Raw genomic sequence first — 20,752 nt, 5'->3', positions numbered from 1 at the left:
GATGATGACGTCAGCAGAATTTCGTGTATTTTTCACACAGAGAAATGAACATGCTTTCACTTTCTTAAAAAAATTTATTTCGCTGAAAAAAGGAGATCGAACCTACCAGGCGAAGCAAATAATGAATCGTTTGAAAAATTTTGAAAGGTTTAACATCAGCTTTTTATGCCCAAGGTAAGCTTCCATTCGTCTTTTCTAATTTTGATTTTATAGCTAGGGCTGTTTTTCAGTTTAGGGAGGACGATTAGTTGCAGGGATTTTTGGTGGTGCAGCCAGCCAAAATTCGGAAAAATTTAATAAACGCTCCTGCTCAGGCGTTTATTCAAAGTAATATGGTATGTCACCTCATTTGTTTTGTTAAATCTCTGAGACCTGAAAATGTTGCTTTGTTCTCTACTTAAAATTCAGCAGCATAATGGACAGTGTTGCTTGAATCCCTCAGATCCTTGGTTAGAAAAAGCTATACCTGTTTACTTTTTTCTTGCCAGATTCAACAAGCCATCAACCAACAAAATTAATACTGACATCAAAAAATTCACACGACCTTTCCAATAGACACTTCTAAATTATCTGCCATTATGAAGATGTTCCGAAATTAACCAATCGGGTTTACAATCGGAATTCCTCTGGGAGTTAGCGATTCGGGAAATGTAAATTTATGTAATAGGTAATACATAATTTTCCGGGGGTTAAAGATAAATAAAATTGAAATGGTTTGTTTTTTTCTTCATTATATATTTAAGTTTCCATTATCAAAATTCTAGAAATGCTAGTTTGTAGACCATATTAGAAAATGGTTATATATTTCGCAAAATAAACACTTACAAAAGCTATTACTTACTACTATTTTTACCCCCGCTTTTTAAACAGCGTCTTCTGTGGGCGTGATATCAGGCGGAGACAAAACGCCCTCATCGTAAGATTCTCGGGTCGTCTTATTGTTTGTTCCTTTTGTCGAGTCTGTCGGTCCTATTGTTCATCACGTGCGTTTGGTTTGGGAATGCGAAACACGAACGCAAACTACCCATGTCTAAACTGTTCAATATATCTCCAGAACTAACAGATTTTTTGAAATTCTGTAAAAAGGTCTAAGTTCCTGAATAGTTTTACTATGTTCTATGAATAAATCATAAGCATCAGTCAAATACTCTACATCTATTTAAGATTGAAGACAAAAATCTGCGAAAGAAAAATAAACCTTGAGCACAAAAAATGCTTTTTTAAATACTTTTTTCCACCGAAAAACAAATAAATTTTACAGACTTACCTTCCCCAAACATTGAAGAAGCCTCTACTAATTAAAGTAAATGAGATAAGATAAGATAAAACCTTAAAATCAACCAGAATTTACAACCTTTCGTCCAAAGCAAAAGACGTGCTTTTCTCGCCGCCATTTTGTTTTGGAATGAGAATTCTAGAGAATTCCATTCGTATCCAGCTCCCGCGGTCTTTTTTCATCCAATCAGATCGCGCGATTTCACTTTCGCTTTCTCTAGTCCAATAAGACTGCGGGATTTGAGTCATGTGACATCTCTATTAAAAAACCCGCGCGAAATACAGGGGGTCACAAATAGAAATACAGGGGGTCACAAATAGAAATACAGGGGGTCACACTACTGGCTACAGGAACTGAAAGAAAGCAATTAAGGCCAATATTTTTGGGTTTTTCTGAAGGACAAAAGGTATAGGAAGCTTTACTTAAAGAGGGATAAGGCTGGGACAATCTTTAAAAGATATGGACATAAAAAAGGCACTTTTTTGGGTGATAATTAAGATTTTACTTAGAAACTTTAATTCTCTTACCCCCGTCTCGGGCCCCCCTGATATGAGCAAGGGAACCATGATGGCCACCCCTACTGAAAATTTCAGATCAAAACAAACAAGGAATTAATTCCCGTAATTCGAAGAAAATTGGAAAAAGCTGGTTTTTGACTGTTTCTGATCCTAAAGTGCTATTTTTTGGTAAAAGCTATGCAATTTATGTTTGGATTTCTAGAAAGCTTACCCATTCATTGTTAATACATTTTTTATTTGAAAGTAATCTCTTCATGGAATAAAAAGATATAGTCAAATCTTGTAGGCTCATTTTTCAAAATTTTTTTGCCAAATTCGATTTTCGCATTTCTTCATTTTACCCTACGCAAACGCACGTGTCATGCTAAATCCATACACGATGACGTCAATGTTTGGCGGCATACCTGAAAATAAAAACAAAAGGATTATCATATTATTTTTGCATGAATTACGCTTATTATAAAAATTATACAAAATTGTACAAAACGAAAGCGAGTCTAGACCGCCCGCCTAGAGCGTGGGCCCTAATATTTTTTCTCTCTCGGTCTTCAAGGGAAAACAAAAGCGATCGATATTCTTTTAAGGAAGAATTTGCCAAACAAACCCCTAGACAAAAAGATGTATTTTGAGGTTGGGAATAGATCCTGCGAAGATGAAAAAATTTTGACTAGGTGTTTTTTTTGGCAAAGCCAAAAACTCTAATTTTTTTCTTCCCTCAAGCTAAAAAGGTTACGGGTTTTGGGCAATCAAGGCAAAAATGAGCAAAAAGCTGGTGTTTTCCGTAAATCCGAGAATCGCGATAAGATCCTCACTGATGGAGACAAATCAGGAAGGTCAGTCAGTTCCATCAATATGCCAAAAACATTTTGTTCAACCACCTTCACTTCAAGATAGGCCACCATAGAATGAACTTCCTTTTATAGGATGAACCATATTCATGTGGCTTTCAGCTTTGCACTCCATCGCAGAGGCTAATCAATTTTAATGACTTTTTTGACTAAAGTTTAAAACTTTACTTTAATGACCAAGTTAAAATTTTGGAACTGTCAGTAGAAATTTCAAACTCATTTGCAAAATGTCCCAGACCCAATCAATCGAACTTGTCGAGCCAATCGAAAATCGAACTAATCGAACAATCGAACTAATCGAACTCCATTGAAACGATCAAAGTTCGATTAAAAAAATTAGTCAAACCTAATCGAACACTCACAATTTTTGAAGCAATAGCAGTTCGATTAGGAGTCACTCACATATCGATTCTTCCCACGACTAACGTCAAATTGACGCTAATTTGAAAAAACACCCACCCCCACCTCTTAACGTCAAAGTTTAAAAATCATCAAAATTCAATGAAACTCCAAATTTTATCATTCACTTTCGCCATTGTTTCGTCAGCAATCTTTAATTCCTAATAAGCTACGGCTTGCTCAGTTTACATTTTAAAAATAATGGAAATAATTTCAAAACTTTTTTCGTGAAGTTGCCAAAATTGATTATCTTCGTAATCATAATCAACAGAATAGCGGCATTTCACAAAAAAACGACCGACCGTTGGCAAAATTCAAGAGCCGCACGGCCCGTCTAAACAAAAGGAACACAAGATATAAACATCAGGCCGTTTGTTTAATTGTTCTATAAAATAGCGAAGGGAACGAAAACTTAGGTGCTCTCGGGTACCTAATAGCCGTCTCCCCCGCTAATTAATTTTTCGAAAATTTTCCACCCAAGGGGGGCCTGCTTATTAATTTTTGGGAAAATGTTTTTGAAAGTTCCGTTTTTTGTCCCAATTATGCTGTATTAGCCTCCTTTTCAAAAATTTTCCACCCAGGACATTTTTATTCCAACCCCCCCCCTCGCTTATTAAGTTTTGAGATTTTTTCCAAACCCATCGTTTATTCCAACCCCCCAGCTATTAGGTACCCGAGAGTATATAAAAGGAGGAAAAAAATATGGAAAGTAACATTTGTCACAGAATAAACGTCTCAAAACGCTCAAAAATCGATATTTCTGGTGAAATTTCTTAGCGTCACAGACTCTAACCCCTGGGGACCCCTTCGCGTCAATTTGACGTTAGTCGTGGGAAGAATCGATATGTGAGTGACCCCTTAGTTCGGTCAGTAAAAAGTTGGATTAGTTCGATGATATTGAATCCTCATATGTTCCCTTGCTTGCAAAAACTTTGTCCTGGCACGCGATTTTTCAAACCAAGTTGTTTAATGGTGTTTAATGAAAAGTTCTTATCCTCAGAAAAAAATGAGTGGTCACTTTCAACCTTGAGTAGTTTTTCAGATACTCCATTTTAAAGTTCCATATTTTGGAGATTTTTGTAGTAACCTCCTGCAGGACCTTCCCAGCGCTGCGGAAACTTCCGGAGTTTTCTGGCGGAGCAGCTAAAAAACACTATTTTTCTCTCCGGAAAGTTCTGAAGCTCTTCAGATGCTTCCAGAGCAAGTGATTTTTAACGCGTTCTAAAAACCGTTTAAACATGGTTACAAAAATTAATATTTGTCAGGTGATGGACTTTGGTCAAATAAAATACGTTTGTCTTACAGTCTTTGACCTTGAGGATGATGGTTCAGCTATTAATGAAATTGAATTTGTCACATTATACCGGGTGCACCAAAAAAAAGTATACAGGTTTGTTGAGATAATGTGAGCTTCAGGATTTAAATTTTTTGTTGATTCTTTTTTTATCGTATAGAGGATGCTCTACAGTAACTTGAATTTTGAAAATATTTTTTGAAATTTCGACATGGAAAAAACTCAGTTTTTTAAAAATAACTTTCGAACTACTTTTTCAAATTTAATGTATGATAGCTCAAAATTCAAGCTAGAGCATCCTCTATGCAATAAAAAAAGAATGAACAAAGATTTCAAATCCTGAAGCTCACAATACCTCGACAAATCTGTATACGTTTTTTTGGTGCACCTGGTATTCGAAAGCATCACTGGTCAAAATATGGAAAATACCATAAGTCGGCAGATTTTTTAAAAATATGCGTGTGCACGGTTAGTTTTCGCAGATATCTTGCTCGGGAACTCCAGAAGAACACTGGAATATTCTGGAGTTCTGGTGCAGATCAATCGCCAAAAATCGTGCTCCAGAACAGAAGTGCTCCATAATCTATCGGTGTTCCGGAGCAAAAAAAACAGCATTTTTTGCTCTGGACCTTTCTGGAGCACTGAGAGAGGTCATCTCCACTGCACTGAAATGAAAAGAGTTTCACAAAAAAATTCACATGCTAAGTTTAGGCCAACAGTGTGTTCAGAATGTAGTCAGAATGTAGGGGATCACTATACCATAATAAGCTTTCTTTTAGTGCTTTCCATCCGAAACTCTTTGATTAGAGAATTTTTCACATTTTGAAAGAAACAAAACGTTTATCTTTATGAAATATTAACGTTTACCTAGAAAAAATGAAAATTTAGAGGAAGAAATTGCATTTTAAGTGCATATTTTAACTTCCTGGCAATTGCAGGTTGTCAGCCGAAGTGGTACATTTCTGGAGCTGAACTGTTACGGAACAAAATGCCCAAAAATTTCAGGCTATTGGATGTCTCTGTTGGCTAGTGCTTTTGATTTTAGTTCCAAAAATAAGAAGTGCTCTTGCAAAATATGAAAGACATATCTTGATAATCTTTTTGCAAATAAAAGCTGAATAAAAAAATGGAAACTTTGCACCCCATTTCAATTGAAAGATTGAATCTAGCCCTTTCTTAAAAATTTTCACCTTTTATATTGTTCAAGTTTTGGGAGGGATCTACTTTGTACAAAAAATGTTGTAAAATTGTTGTTGGAAATATTTTAGTCCTATCACTTTCAAAGTAGAACTGCAGCCCCTTCATTCGCAAAAGCAAGTATCAATTTGTGCAAAAGATGAATTTTATGTTGCAAAAATCGACCTTTTTTGAGAAAAATCTCAGTTGCAAACCCTCAATCATCAGTATTTTTGGCACGGTGCGTAAAAAAGCCGCGGTATTTTAAGAACAGTCAGTAGAAGAAGCCGCGGTGTTTTAGGCACGGACAACAAAAAGACGCAGTCGTTAAAGGGTTGAGTATTATATATGTGAAAAAATTCAAAGAATTTCTGTCCAACTATCTTCTTTCAGGAGATTAGGGTAGCAGAGCAGCATAAACATTTCGTCCTTATTAGGACGTCTGAGATTTTAGTACCACCCCTCTGATTGGGCTAGTGTATCTTTTGGTAGTAAGGCAGGTGCTCTTGTACACAATACTGATATGCACTTATGGAAAATAATAACTTACACTGATGAAATTATTTAAAATTAAGTTTTCAATAAGGTCATCCTTTATAGATATTTGTAATTTGCTAGAAAGTCAGAATTTTCTTTATTTTTAGGTATCTTTGTTTTGCTCAATCGCTTCATCAAAATAGAGGAACACTTTCTAATGAAAACATTAAAACAACAAATGATCTCTCCAAAGCTTCTTCAAAACCTGTATGGTATTACAATAACAAAGCTATCAGGAGACGCAAAATCAGTCAAGTAGGTATATTTCTAGTTTTATTTTATTGGCGTCAATTTCATTTCATGTCTTGCCAAATGCCAAAAAATAAAATCAGCAATTTTTATTTATGATATGCACCACTGGAGAGTCTTCTGTGAACTTTTAAAATTTTCCAACCAATACGTCACTTTAAACAACAGAAAAAGTGACGTATTGGGTGGAACAAAAACAGAAAAGTTGCATAATTTCGTGAAGTCATTGCAGAGGTGCATATCATGAATTTAACTTTGTATAAACTTCTATTTTACGAACTCTTCTGGGAATCAATCACCATACAATAGCGAGATTATGTATTGGAGATATTCTACGGCTACGGTTGCGGGGCTGCCCATACGGGTCGTCACCAAAGGCGACATGTCGTTGTCTACTTTGCTCTGTACGGGAAAAACACCAAAACACCGTCTAAGCAAAGTCGACATAATGCCATACGTCAAATATCGAACTTGCTTTCACCCGCCATTACTTGCCTTACTCGCCATTTCCCTCGCCACTTTAGCCGTAGCCGTAGAGAATTCCAGATACATAATCTCGCTAATATTGAAAACATGGTAAGCGTTGCTCGTGACGCAATTTATGAGAATGTCAATCGACCAGTGATACACGCTTTTTTTATAAGAATATCTTCTACTATAAGAATATCAGGGTGAAAATTGGCCAAATCGTAAGAATACCCTAAGAATAACCTCTAGGGTGAGTTTCACAGAATTTGATAGGAATACAGTCATTTTGTATTTGGTTACAGAAAAAAACTGCTTCCATTGTTAGACTTGAATTTAAACTTTGAGGCAGAAATGTAATTTTAGCTCCAAATATTCATTCAAAAGTCCAAAACTCTCAAATTGATCATTTCTCATGTTTGTAAAAAAGTCAAGTCTAAAAAAGTAAGAACACGTTAAGAATATTTCACCCTCAATTTTGGCAATTTCGTAAGAATACTTGACCCTCATCCAAAGTACACTATTCCTATACAAAAAAAGCGTGTAGATCTGATTACAAAAAAAGTGGATGAATAGAATTGCCATTGACGAACTGGGAAAATTTTTAAATTTGATTTGTTATCTACTGATTTTTTATATTCCAATTAATATATGTCATTGTGACATATGTGAAAACTTGTGTGAAACTTTGGAGACGGTAGAGCGAAGGTAGAGCTAGGGGTAGGGGGTAAAAGTCGGTATCTTCAAATCTTCTTCGCCTGGTGTTTTTTCTGTTCCATATAATGATAGAAGACATTTAAAAAAAAAAAATTTCAATTTTAATTTATGCATTTTTGACGAATTCCAGCCCAAAAAACTGCCCGGGGGACTTTTTTACTGAAAAATCAGCTTTTTTGAGTTTTATTCTTCATATCTCTTCCAAAACTTGCTCAAATTCAAGATGTAGTGTTTTTTATGAAAATTTAACCTATTGTGAGGCATTCTGCGCAATTTTTAAGGTCAGAAGTCCAAAATTGGCCGAACGCCCCTGGGGGTACTGATTCGCACTACAGGCAAAAATTGGAAAAAAATGGCATTTTATGGCCTTTTCAGGCCTGTAAACATGTCAAAACTATTGCAAATCTTATTTTTTTCACTTGCTGTACTAAATTTTATGAAGAAACAACAAAATAATCATATTGGATTGAAAATTGTGCCCGTTGGAGCCCTAAACGAGCTGTTTTAAGCCAATTTTGGGTAGCAAAATGCTTTTTAAGGCCAATTTTGCAAGTTCATAAACTTTAAACTAAATGATTTACACGTCTGAAATTTTCAGAGATGGAAGTCTTCAGTAAAGTCTTTAAGCAAAATGAATTTCAAGGTTTCCACTTTTTTCAAAAAATCATAATGGCGTCTTCAAAAATCGCTTTTTAGCAAAAAAAATCATATTTATCAAAAATAGCATTTTTTTAAGGCAAGATTCTACAAACTGAGTTTAAATGCTGATTGAAATTTTTTTTGCAGTGATAGTACTCTGGAGATACTCCAGGGAAATCAAAATCATTTGGGTCTGGGATGCGTCCATGTCCCCCATTATGAAAATAAAATCCCTGCTAAGAGCCATTTTTCAGGCAAAAATCTAAATTTGGACTGAAAAAATCTCTAAAATGGGCCCGAATTTTCTTGCAGTGATAGTATTCTGGAAATAATGCAGGAAAATCAAAGTCATCTGGGCTTGGGATTTGGGTATATCCACCATTTTGGAATTGAAATTCTTGCTAAAATGCAATATTTCAATCAAAAATCCAATTTTTGACTGGAAAAATTTAAAAAATGGCAATAGACATGATCCTAAAATCTTTTTGCAGTGATAGTCTTCTGGAAATACTCTAGGGAAATCAAAATCACCTAAACCCAAATGATTTTCATTTCCCTGGAGTATTTCCAAAAGACTATCAATGCAAAAAGATTTTAGGTTCATGTCTATTGCCACATTAGAGCAGTTGTTAAGTCAAAATGGGATTTTTGCTTGAAATGTTGCAATTTAGCCAGTTTTAGCACAGATTTCAATTCCATAATGGCAGATATACCCAAATCTTAAACCCAAATGATTTTGATTTTCCTGGAGTATTCCCAGAAGACTATCACTGCAAAAAGATTTTAGGTTCATGTCTATTCTCATTTTAGAGATTTTTTCAGTCCAAATTTAGATTTTTGCCTGAAAAATGGCTCTTAGCAGGGATTTTATTTCCATAATGGGGGACATGGACGCATCCCAGACCCAAATGATTTTGATTTCCCTGGAGTATCTCCAGAGTACTATCACTGCAAAAAAAATTTCAGTCAGCATTTAAACTCAGTTTGTAGAAGCTTGCCTTAAAAAATGCTATTTTTGATAAATATGATTTTTTTTGCTAAAAAGCGATTTTTGAAGACGCCATTATGATTTTTTGAAAAAAGTGAAAATCTTGAAATTCATTTTGCTTAAAGACTTTACTGAAGACTTCCATCTCTGAAAATTTCATACGTGTAAATCAATTAGTTTAAAGTTTATGAACTTGCAAAATTGGCCTTAAAAAGCATTTTGCTACCCAAAATTGGCTTAAAACAGCTCGTTTAGGGCTCCAACGGACACAATTTTCAATCCATTATGATTGTTTTGTTGTTTCTTCATAAAATTTAGTACAGCAAGTAAAAAAAATAATATTTGCAATAGTTTTGACATCTTTACAGGCCTGAAAAGGCCAGAAAATGCCATTTTTTCCAATTTTTGCCTGTAGTGCGAATCAGTACCCCCAGGGGCGTTCGGCCAATTTTAGACTTAAAAATTGCACAGAATGCATCACAATAGGTTAAATTTTCATAAAAAAACACTACATCTTGAATTTGAGCAAGTTTTGGAAGAGATATGAAGAATAAAACTCAAAAAAGCTGATTTCTCGGTAAAAAAGCCCCCCCCCCGGGCAGTTTTTTGGGCTGGAATTCGTCAAAAATGCATGAAATTAAAAATTTTTTTTTTTAAATGTCTTCTATCATTATATGGAACAGAAAAAACACCAGGCGAAGAAGATCTGAAGATACCCCCCAAAAAAGTTACTCTACCCCCTACCCCTAGTAGAGCGTCTTCGGTTTTTCAATCCCCAGGCGGGTTAAACCAAAGTCTTCGTACTTAGTATAAAATAATTGTATTTTTTAATGCCTCACTGTTTGACACTCAGCAATTTAAGAGCAGGAACAAGGATAAGTGGACCATTCTAGGGAGAAAGAGTTGAGCCCTCCCCAAGAGGAGCCTTCAGGTTGCCATCGAGTACGGTAGCAGACTTACTACTATGTGAGTAATCGACTGAAGCTGAAATAGTTTTTGCTGTCAAATTTGTGCTAAGCAAGTTTTTTGTGGTATGATATTTGTATTAACTTTTTGTCATCGAAATCGAATTTTATGACCTCACGTAACATAATCCTTTATCACTGAATTTTCATAACGTCAGCGATTTCAACCTCACTCTAGTTTATCATGAGACTTGCTTCTAACAAAAATTGCTATTAGTTGTATGCGATTTTTGAGGCAGATTCACTTTCCTATAATAAAACAGACAGCCAGACTACCATAAGTTGGTCTAATGTCGACATCCCTCATCTGATTTCGAAACCGATAGATAGAGAGAAATTCCTTCCTACTATTCGTATCTCTGAAGAAAGGATGTCAAAGTTAGAGAGGTATGTCGACATTAGACCAACTTGCGGTAGTATGTTGATGTATTATATAGCTTTTTCCTTCCTCCCTACAGCTCCTTCGCAGGGCTACAGACGAACCAAATGATGTAGACGAAACAGTGCTTCAAACAAGGCGTTTAATTGAAGTTTTCAAATCTTATGACTTCAAAGATGAAGATATCCATACTATATTCTATGTCAAACCAAAACTTTTACAATTATCAAAGTCGAAACTTAGGAAAAGGTTTTTTGGATTTCTGACACTCGATTTACCGTTAGATGTTGTTAGGGAAATGATTATCAAATGTCCAGGAATTTTATTGGTCAAACAAGAGGACCTGTCACTTCAAAAACGAGTAAGTTTATTCTTTTACGTCCCTAGATAAAACGAAAAAATTGAATATACTGTCAACACTCACGTTATCTAGAGCCCATAAACCGATATAGCTCAATTACCTTTTTAGTGGAAAATTGCTCGGTAAAAAGTGACAAAAAGTTGCCTCGGTAAAGAAATAATGATTTGGAAGGATTTCCTATGTAGAGTCAATTTTACATCTGCAATGAAAATTCTGCTGTACTGTATGTAGCATACTCTTCTAACTCTATTGACTCATTAAGTTTTATTCTGCATTTTCCCCCTCTTCTCAGCTCAACCATTTACAAGAATTGTCATTACAACCACGGCTCACCCAAGATCGATGCTTGTACCTCATTCAAAAAATCCCTCAAATTCTTCTCATCGATACTAAAAGCAATTTGACGGAGAAAATCAAGAATCTTCAAACACTTGGATTCAACGATCAACAAATCTTCGAATTGGTCATGAAACATCCAGCTATATTAACCTACAGCGTTGACAATGTTAAAGAAAAGGTATTAAAATTAATCAAGTTTGTTGGAGACTTCTTTCTGCTACTTTGAAGGAAAGAAATTTTGGCGAAAAGAAAATTTAACATTTACCGCCATCCGCCAAATTAAATTCCCGCCTAGTTTAAATTACTGTTTTGGCTTCCCCAAATGTGTGCTATTGCAGGCCATAAAACAGGTGTTATCTTATTTAATGGCGTTTTGGACAAAAATGTTCTTCATCCGCCAAATTAAATTCCCGCCAAAATTTCTTCCATATGGTACTTCACTTATATATGGACATGTTCACATTTTGACTGATTACTAAGAGATTTTAGAAGTCTGATTGATTGATTGATTGATTGATTGATTGATTGATTGATTGATTGATTGATTGATTGATTGATTGATTGATTGATTGATTGATTGACTGATTGATTGACTTCCATTCCAGGTGACGTTTATATCGGAGAAAGCAAATGGGCGTTTAGCATTGCTGGTCAAATTTCCACGTGTCTTCACATCATCCTTGGTAAGACTAGAAGAACGATATCATTATTTATTGCAGGAGGGATTCCTGACAGAGAAGTCACGTTTTACAGAAAACAAATTACGTGCACTGGTACTTACTAAAGACTCTGATTTCGTGTATCGCGTCACGAATGGTCGAATGAAAGATTACCGACAATTCCAGAAAGATTTTCAAACGGACAATAAACTTGATGATTTTAACGAGGAAGAAGAGGAGGAAAGTAATGATCAATTTGACTTTAACGACAAAGATGCTATTGAAATATCAAGATGAAACTGACGTATTATTGTATCTTGGAATATTGCCAGATTGGTATCTCAAGTATTCTTTTTATAAGCTTTTGTCAGTCATTGACTAGCCAATTCATCGTAAAATGTCATGTTTGATTTTTTCCTAGGAAAAGAAAATACTCGAAATTTCAGAATTTTACTCTTCTCGTCTTACGGGTTCGAACAAATTATAATTTTCACCTTTTTTCTTGTGATTGATTAAACCATAGTCATTATAAAAAAACCCTGGTCTGGCAATGTATTGTTGTAGCTTTTCGTTCAATTTTCTTTTGTTACAAACTAAAGATCACGTTACCAAATTCTCCTCTTGGGATTGGTCTATTTTCTAATCACATGATCAAAAAGTTTGCAAAATAAATCGATTTTGGTACGTACTCTCTCTCTGGGTACCTAATAGCCGCCCCCTGCTAATTAATTTTTTGAAAATTTTCCACCCAGGACATTCTTATTCCAACCCCTCCCCCCGCTTATTAATTTTTGGGAAAATGTTTTTGAAAGTTCCCTCTTTTGTCCTTCCAGACCAGGGGGGGGGGTCGGTAGTAAAATCTCAGACATAATGACGTTTACTACGGTGGTGGTGTGACGAAGAATGGAGAAAAAAATTTACTACCCAGGGTAGTTAAATACTAAAATGGGTGGTATCTATGTGTTAAATGTTGAAAAATTTTTACTACCTGGGTAGTTAAAACTGGTAAAATTAACAAATTTTAGCTGTTTTTGTAATTCTTTTAATTTTTGGATGATTTTCTGAAAAAAAAAAAATTATAATTCGAATATAAATTGTCAATATAAAAAAGACTTTAATTCTAAGAGCAAAGCATCAATTTTTGCACTAAATGAAAAATGTCTCACAGAAATAATCATTTTTTAGCTTTTTTTTGTAAAATCAATCCGAAAAGCAACCAAAAAATAGGTGGTCTCCATGACAAATTATCCCAAAAACTTTTACTACCAGGGTAGTAAAATACCTCTACCAAGAGTCTGGGTGGTGGTATGTAAAAATTCGTAAAAATCCTTTTACTACTCATATATGTCTGAGATTTTACTACCGACCCTCCCCCTGTCCAGACCAGTGTTTTTATAATGACCCTGATTAGACCTTATTGTACTCCAAAATGTACAATTACTATCTCTAATGAACTCCGTCAAGACATTTCATTGTAGGAGCTAAAGTGTATAAATCCCAAAAATTTGCCTTTAAAAGACCTCTATTTACGAAATTCTTTTTATAGTTTGAAGTTTCTTATGGTACAAAGAATAACTATTTACCTATATATAATTATGTATTACAAAAACATGATAAATTGTCCTGCAACCAGTTTACTTATCTGGAAAGGTATCTCAGGTACCTGCTGATTCTTTTCCAACCCCGGTCCGTATTAGGAGCCCCCTCCATTTATAATTTTTTAAAGATAAGTCCTAAAGTCTGTTCACGATAAGTGTGCACTCTTTTTTCTTTTACCTATAACTTTTGAAGGAATTATTCAATCTTTATAAATTTGGTGTCGTTGGAGAGATAATTGTGAGTGGAACAAAAAAGTCTTTAAAAAAATTATAAAAGTGAAGATGAAAATGAAGAAGAAAAAAATGAAGATCTTTTAGAAAAGTGCTATAACTTTCATCTTTCGCTGGAGAGATTCTTTGATCTTAGGAGGTCATCGCTGTGAACAAATTTCACTAAAATATTTATTCAATATGAAGTTATGATACAAAATAAGTGATTGACCCCAAAAAACAGCAAAAAACTGCAGAAAACAGCGTTTTTAGACGTCAATCAGCTTATAACTTTGTTTGATATCTTTTGACTGAATGATTATCTTTGAGAGATTTTTTCACTAATATCTTTCCAATGATACCAAATTTAAAAAGATTAAAGAATTCCTTCAAAAGTTATAGGTAAAAGAAACATCTTAAGAGCTTAACCCTATACGGCCTAGGGGGGGGGGGGGGCTGTTTCTGTTCGGAGGTCAAATTATTGGTAATAGCTCCTGAAATAACAGAGCTTTTGCCTTGAAATGTTCTGTAAATTCCTAACTTTTATTTAGCTTCAAAATAAAAGAAAATTTTGACACCTAAAAATTTTCACACCTTGAGCATGATGACATTTCAGACAGTAGGGTGTCACAAAAATTGACAATCTTACAAATTTATTTTAATGTCAAATATCATTTAAATCATAATTTATTGAATATTTATGATAAAATAAGCATTTTAAACTCAGGCAACTTTTTTCTAAAACCTTTGTTAAAATACAATTTATAAGAACAAAGGAAATTTTCGGTTTTTGCTGACTTTGGGCATGATGAGAGACGGCATCAAAAATTTTTTTTGTCAAAAGTTACCTTAGATGACAAGGATCTTGTGTGCCAAATTTCAGGGGTGGAACAGGAAAAGTCCCCCCCCCCCCTAGTTCTGAACCGCCCCTAAAAGCCTAGGTTGAATAGGGTTAAACTTCAGCTAAACCACCAGATAAATTGTACTGAATTAGGATTTTAAGGTTGTGATTTTTTATTATCAAATAGAAACATGATTATTATACAATCAAAGTAGGTGTTATATATACGAATCAAAGCCATTGTCGGCTGATCAGCAAATCATATTTTCACGATAAGTGCACACTTTTTACTGTCATGTGGAAAACATACCAGCGCAGTTAGGCTTTTCCCGTTAGGGTGGTTTCCACATAGAAGCTGGAAAGAGTGTACACTTATCGTAAACATACTTTAAATGTGCACTTTTTTTGTTATCATATGAGAACCATGTCACTATGATTTGACTACTTCCCATAAGAGTGGTTTTGACATGATAGCAAAAAAGATTGCACGCTTAAAGCAACTAAACTTTAGTTTGTATTTTCATCTCCAAAATTTGATTAAATGTTCATAGGTGCGTGTCTTTTCGTTTGTTTTAATTTTTTTTGTTTTGTCGTAGCATTTTAGTAGTTTTTGTTTTCGTTTTTTTATTGTTGTTTTTTGTATTTTTATTTGTTTTTACTCAGTTTTCTTGCATGTTTTTTGTAAACCATTTACCATAATGACGCTTGTGGAAGATCGTTGGTGAAGTATTCGATTATCGTCTCGATGTAAGTTTTAGGTGGTGGCTGCTCGAACAGAGATGAAAACAGGCTCCATCTAATAAGAAAATTGAATTGTGAATTAAACTATCGTAAAAGTACTTTTACTCTTAGATACCTATTATCTGGTGATATATTAGAAAGAGTTACAAAATTATTAAAAGAGTGGTGGTCTTTGGTTAGGCAGCTGAAAACTTGAAGGGTTGAGGTGCTTTAACCCATTTCGATCTAATTTTTAATAATCGCTGATGAAAGCTACAAATCATTCTTTGCAGAATTTGCAAAACATTGATATGACCATTGTTCCAGTGACCAGTCTAGATGTCCAATGTAAGAAACGTATGGAAAATTTAGTCCTTTTTTTGCGGGGATAGAATTGCAGCACAGTGGATTTTCTCATCGTAGACAATTATTAGGACGGTTTTCCATAATATACCTTATCGGGTCGGGGAAAGGTGACGAATATTTTTCCCCGACGAAAATTTTCCCCGACCTTAATGCGTTTACCCGGGGGGGGGGGCAGCTGGGCAAAAAGACCGACGGGTATGTGCGGGTCCTAAGGGTACCTTTTCCAATATGTTTAAAATGCGCTGTAAGGGTCAGAAAAACTAGAGATGCACTGTAAGGGTAGAAATTTCAGAAAATTTTTGAAAAATCTAGATATTTTGACCAAAAATGCTAGAATTTTGACCATATTTTGCACGAAAAGGATCGAAAATTTTGGGGAAAATGCACTCTAAGGGTATGATTTTCACTGATTTTTGCTGCACTGTAAGCAGTGGCGTGGTGGGAAAATTTCTCTGGGGTGGCCAAGGCAAATATGGTGCCCTTTTTAAAGATTTTTTGTTTTTTGGCGCCCCTCTCTATATATACGCTCATTTTACTTACGAATACAATACAAAAAAGGGAGTGTGCGAGCGAAGCGAGCCAGAAAATTTCGGGTTTTTGAGGTGATGAGGGGCGCCATTTTTGTTTTTTTCATTTGTTAATCTTTCGATATGGGCGCCTGAAAAATCCTTCTTGGCGCCCCTTATTTTTGCGCGCCCCTTCTCAAAAGGGCTCCGCTGGGGGGGCCTGGCCCCCCTGGCCCCACCCTGCCACCACGCCACTGACTGTAAGGGTGCAATTTTAAAAGCCAATTTTTGGCCCGCACATACCGTCAGTCCGCAAACCCAGTGCCCCCCCGGGTGCGTTTACCAACTACCAGCAAGTGACGAATATTTTTCCCAATAAGGTAATAAGGAATCCTACCGGCTCTGTTTCAAAGTGGAGTGTAGAATATGTTTATACTTACCCAGAAGATTTGTACGTAGCCTCTTCCTTTTGAAAATAATTAGAAACCCATTCAAGTTCGAAATAACTCGATGACTCGGATGGTGATTCATGAGGGCTGAATGAATCAACAAGCCAATTGAAACTGAAAATATTTAATAGAGAGAAAGCTGATTATATAAATTTGGCGGGTAGCAAAAATCCTAAAAAAAACAAATTTGGCGGGGAACTTATTTTGGCGAGACAGCAATCTTTAAAATTGGCAGAGGAAATAATATTCTCTTTTGCCTATAAAAATATAAGTGTTTTACGCAAAACTCAGGTCTTAGTATAGTAAATCATGAAAAATAATATTTTGTAGCGAGCACCTCACTAACAATCAAAAGACGCTGGTGACATCTAGTATATGCTTACTTATCTTGGCAATGTGGCAATATATTTTTTAATTTTGGCGAGAATTAGTCATGATAAGTTCCCTTAAAGTAATTAAACTAATGTTCCGACTAAAACCAATTTTGAATTGATGATATTTTGAATAAAATATGGAATTACAAAAACAATATTACCTTAAGGGGTTTTTAATGATTTCCATGTACCAGCAAAATGTGGTCAAAGATACCAATAAGAAGCATGTAAATGCAATGATAATACGGCTGAACGATTTCGGTTTTGAAATATTGATAAGATTGAGCTTCTGGGTTGATATCACAAATGATCCAACTAGACAAGCTACCACTGTTGAGATTACCATTGGTAAAGTGAGGTTGATGACTTTGTTCTCGGTAACTTCAGGTTCGGTTAGAGGGCGATCACCGAAGTGTGTAGTCTCGGAACTGAAAGAAAGATAATATATAACCAATGAAAAATATTTAAAAGATCCTGGTATTATCATCCTCCAAAATGTTTGTAGAAAATTGATAAATAGTGGAAGAAAAATCATTTCAAATTCAACCCTTTGATTTAAGCAACTTTAATAATTGATTTGTAAGGTGTTTTTCTTGTTTTTCTTGAAGATTTTTGCACGGCGATCTTTGCGTGGAACTTTAATGCGAAAGTGAAAGTGTTCTGCAAAATACTAAATTCAAATATTTCGAATTCCCGGTTTTCATTCACCTGTACATAGTTAGTGGCGGAGTTATATCTTCTACACACAGTATTCTTTGTGTTCAAAACAAAATGGCGATGGAGATCGAACGTAATGAACTGCTGAAATTTTTTGAAGACACATTTCGGGTCACACAAAAAGCAATTTCCAAAAAATTGAACAGCAATAATTCAATCAAAACAAATGCTGCCAATCCATACGACCGAACAGTAGAGTTACAAAAGATACATGTTTTGACATTAAAAAAGTACTTTAGTTCTATTCAATTTTTACATGGTGGTGCTGTCATTGATGCTTCTGAGGGTGACAATGTCAATGGTGTAGAAGATGACAGACCAAATAATTCAAAGAAGAACAAATGCGAATTACATTATACGATACAGACACTTGTTGAACTGCAAAAGCTGTTCCCCATGGAATCAATATTAAAACATCATCATTCAGGCGATCTCACCTTAATTACCCCATGGTTGAAAGTTGTTGCTGAGATGAGTGTTATTTTTTTAGATAAAACTCGTGGGACCTTTGAGGAAGGTTATTTGGTTATTCCGCTTGCTAAATTGAATGAATCAGAGATGTTAGTTTTTTTCCCAAGCAATGGGCTTGATGCCAATGATGAGATTCCTAGCTGGGTTAGAGATAAAACTCTAGGAAATTTACTAATTCGATGTGATCCATCCATCTTAAAGAAGACATCTGGTATCGGTACCGTCACATTGTCAGTTAAAGATGGTGATGAAGGACTTATTTTACGAAGTCAACCCATTTTACCTGGTGATTTTTTAAAAGTGCGTAGTGAATATTATCAAATCATTGGATTTTTCCAAGCTTATGATCAGCCTATGTACAATTCTGTAAGGTTCACAAAGAATATCAAAAGAAATGCAAATAATGCTAATTATGACATCATCCACCAGCCTTATTTCAAAGGCAATGTGGCAAAGTTATCATGTAAAGCCTTAACACTTCACCATGGTGTAACTATTGATTTTAGCAAACTTGATGAAAACAACTGTGGTACATTAAACATTGGATTTAAGAATGCAAGCTTTAATTTGTTGGGATTTCTAACACACGATGTTGCTGTTTGATTTTTACTTGTTTTGATCTTCTTGAATTGCACTCTGTGGGATGTGGGATTTGTTTACGATTTTATTTTGCCATCATGTATGTGAAGCTTACACAGTACATAAAAACTGAAATTCACCATGATTTATGTATTTTTGTTGCTACAAAGCAACTGAATTTATTTTGACGGTGCATGATTTAGAGTGCGTGGCAACGTCTTATGAACAAACAACAGCTTATTGAGCGTTTTTTTTGTTTATGGCATGTTATAGCTTTTTGTTTCTCTTGTTCACTTAAGGTTTACATACTTTTTTTCAGATCTTATATTGTTTATAAACCTCCCCTACTAGTGTATCACTTATCTAAAATTTATCTTTATCTTTTCATCTTTATCATTATCTTTTGCTTGACTTTTAAATCTAAGTAGTCTTTTTGACTCTCTGGTCTCTAATTGATGCCCTGTTAATTCATATTCCAAATCCCCCCGTAGAAGCAAGATTTTCAAAACTTGTTCATTTTGTCCAGATTCTTCTATAGCCCCATTTTCAAGCAATTTTAAGGAAAAAGGCAAAAGTTAACAAAAATGCCAAATTTGATTTGTTGGAAATAACTCAATTTGGGAATTTATTTTTTGTTTTTACATAAACCTGTTTGAACACTACTATGATAACTGGAAAAGAATCTGATTTCTGGACTAAGAATCTGGGGCATTTCATTTTCAGATACCTGGAGTTTTGATCTTTTTTTTTTATATGGGGTAATCAGATTCTCAGTACGGAAATCAGATTCTTTACCAGTTCTACAATATTATAGTTTTTTTCATTTTAAGCTTAGATTAGTTATTCTTTTTAATCAAATTACCATATTTTTGTGAAGATGAAAATTTGAGTTGTTCGTTCAATTTTATTTTATTTTTTAACTTTATTTAGTTTTAATTGGATCGATACTTTTCACTAATCAAAGTCGCCTGAGCTAGATTTTTGGAGTATTTTTTATCTTACATTTTTTTCATAGTTTTATTATTTCCAAAAGAGCTATGTTTTGTTTATATTTATTTATGTATGGAGTAAGAAACAGAAAACAGAAACTTTTTATACATACATTTTATTTTATGTATATTATATAAAACAGAAAAGAGACTTTATATGCATTTCATTTATCAAAAAACAACAAATTTGTCGTCTCCATTTTTTTCTATACTTTTATACAAAAATGTAGGTGTCGTCGTCACGAAAATTTAGGTTCCTCCAAGAAATTGTTTAAAAATCCTTCTGAGAACTGGTTTTCAAAATTCCAAGAAATTTAGTCCTTCCAACTTCTGAGAAATCGTTTCGAAAATTCATCCTTCAAAAACGTTGACTTCTGAAGTATAAGTAAGTTCTCCTAATCTTAAACTTCTTTAAATTTCCAAAAAAGGTGCCAGTATATGAAATTTTCGTCCTACTGTATAAGTGGGGAGAGTGAGCTTTTACAGAGGAACGGAATCAGCCTCTTTTTCGTCTTGAGTTTCGGAATTTGACGAAAAAATGGACAGAATTCCGGAATTAATCTCATGGTTGATTGAAATTCGATTGACGTTTTTGCTTACGTTAATTTGTAATTTCCCGCGAACTTGTAATTTCCCTCCTAGCTTTTGTAATTTCCCTCCTAGATTTTGTAATTTCCCGTAAAAGTGAAATTTTCATCGTTTGGAAATTCATCACTTTTTTCGACTTTCTTACTAACTTCGAAGGCTTAAGTAAATGGAATACTATCCAATTAAAACTCGATTCGCGTTTCAATGACTTTTTTGACCTCTTTTTTAATTTTCAGATTGATTTCCAGTGTTAAATTGACGTCTTTCAGAATTGTTAGAATTTCAATCCAAACCATGAGATTAACCAGGAATCCCATGCTTGTTTTCGTGAAATTCTGGATAAATTACCCTCGGTCAAGTTTTGAAATGTTTTAAATTTCCCTCGTTGCACTCGGGAAATTTCAAAAAATTTCAAAATTGACCTCGGGAAATTTATCCCGAATTTCCCTTATAACCATGAGATTACTAGTACTAATTTCTTTTGACGAAGACTTGGTATTTAGCTAAACGCTGGTCGGATTTTCAGAGTCTATAT

General features: G+C 34.6%; 3 protein-coding genes across 3 annotated transcripts in view; 2 read left to right on the top strand and 1 right to left on the bottom strand.

Annotated features, from left to right (window-relative positions):
• LOC136802156 (acyl-CoA-binding domain-containing protein 6 homolog) overlaps positions 1–20,752 on the top strand; it is an 87,342-nt gene that overhangs the window by 43,317 nt on the left and 23,273 nt on the right. The window lies entirely within an intron of this gene.
• Positions 65–12,257, top strand: LOC136802151 (uncharacterized). Its single transcript, XM_067058871.1, has 5 exons — positions 65–174; positions 6,156–6,303; positions 10,530–10,811; positions 11,104–11,328; positions 11,756–12,257. Exons 1-5 carry the CDS (start codon positions 122–124, stop codon positions 12,104–12,106), a joined length of 1,059 nt encoding a protein of 352 aa, XP_066914972.1. The 5' UTR covers positions 65–121; the 3' UTR covers positions 12,107–12,257.
• LOC136802162 (uncharacterized) lies at positions 14,626–17,589 on the bottom strand. The gene is made up of 4 exons (XM_067058883.1): positions 17,582–17,589; positions 17,035–17,301; positions 16,491–16,613; positions 14,626–15,254 (listed from the first exon to the last, which is right to left on the bottom strand). Exons 1-4 carry the CDS (start codon positions 17,587–17,589, stop codon positions 15,149–15,151), a joined length of 504 nt encoding a protein of 167 aa, XP_066914984.1. The 3' UTR covers positions 14,626–15,148.

Source organism: Clytia hemisphaerica, unplaced genomic scaffold, assembly GCF_902728285.1.
Source record: "Clytia hemisphaerica strain Z4C2 unplaced genomic scaffold, Clytia hemisphaerica genome assembly, whole genome shotgun sequence".
NCBI classification, from domain to species: domain Eukaryota; kingdom Metazoa; phylum Cnidaria; class Hydrozoa; order Leptothecata; family Clytiidae; genus Clytia; species Clytia hemisphaerica.
Note: the sequence above shows the minus strand (reverse complement) of the source record. Positions and strands in the feature narration are given on the sequence as shown.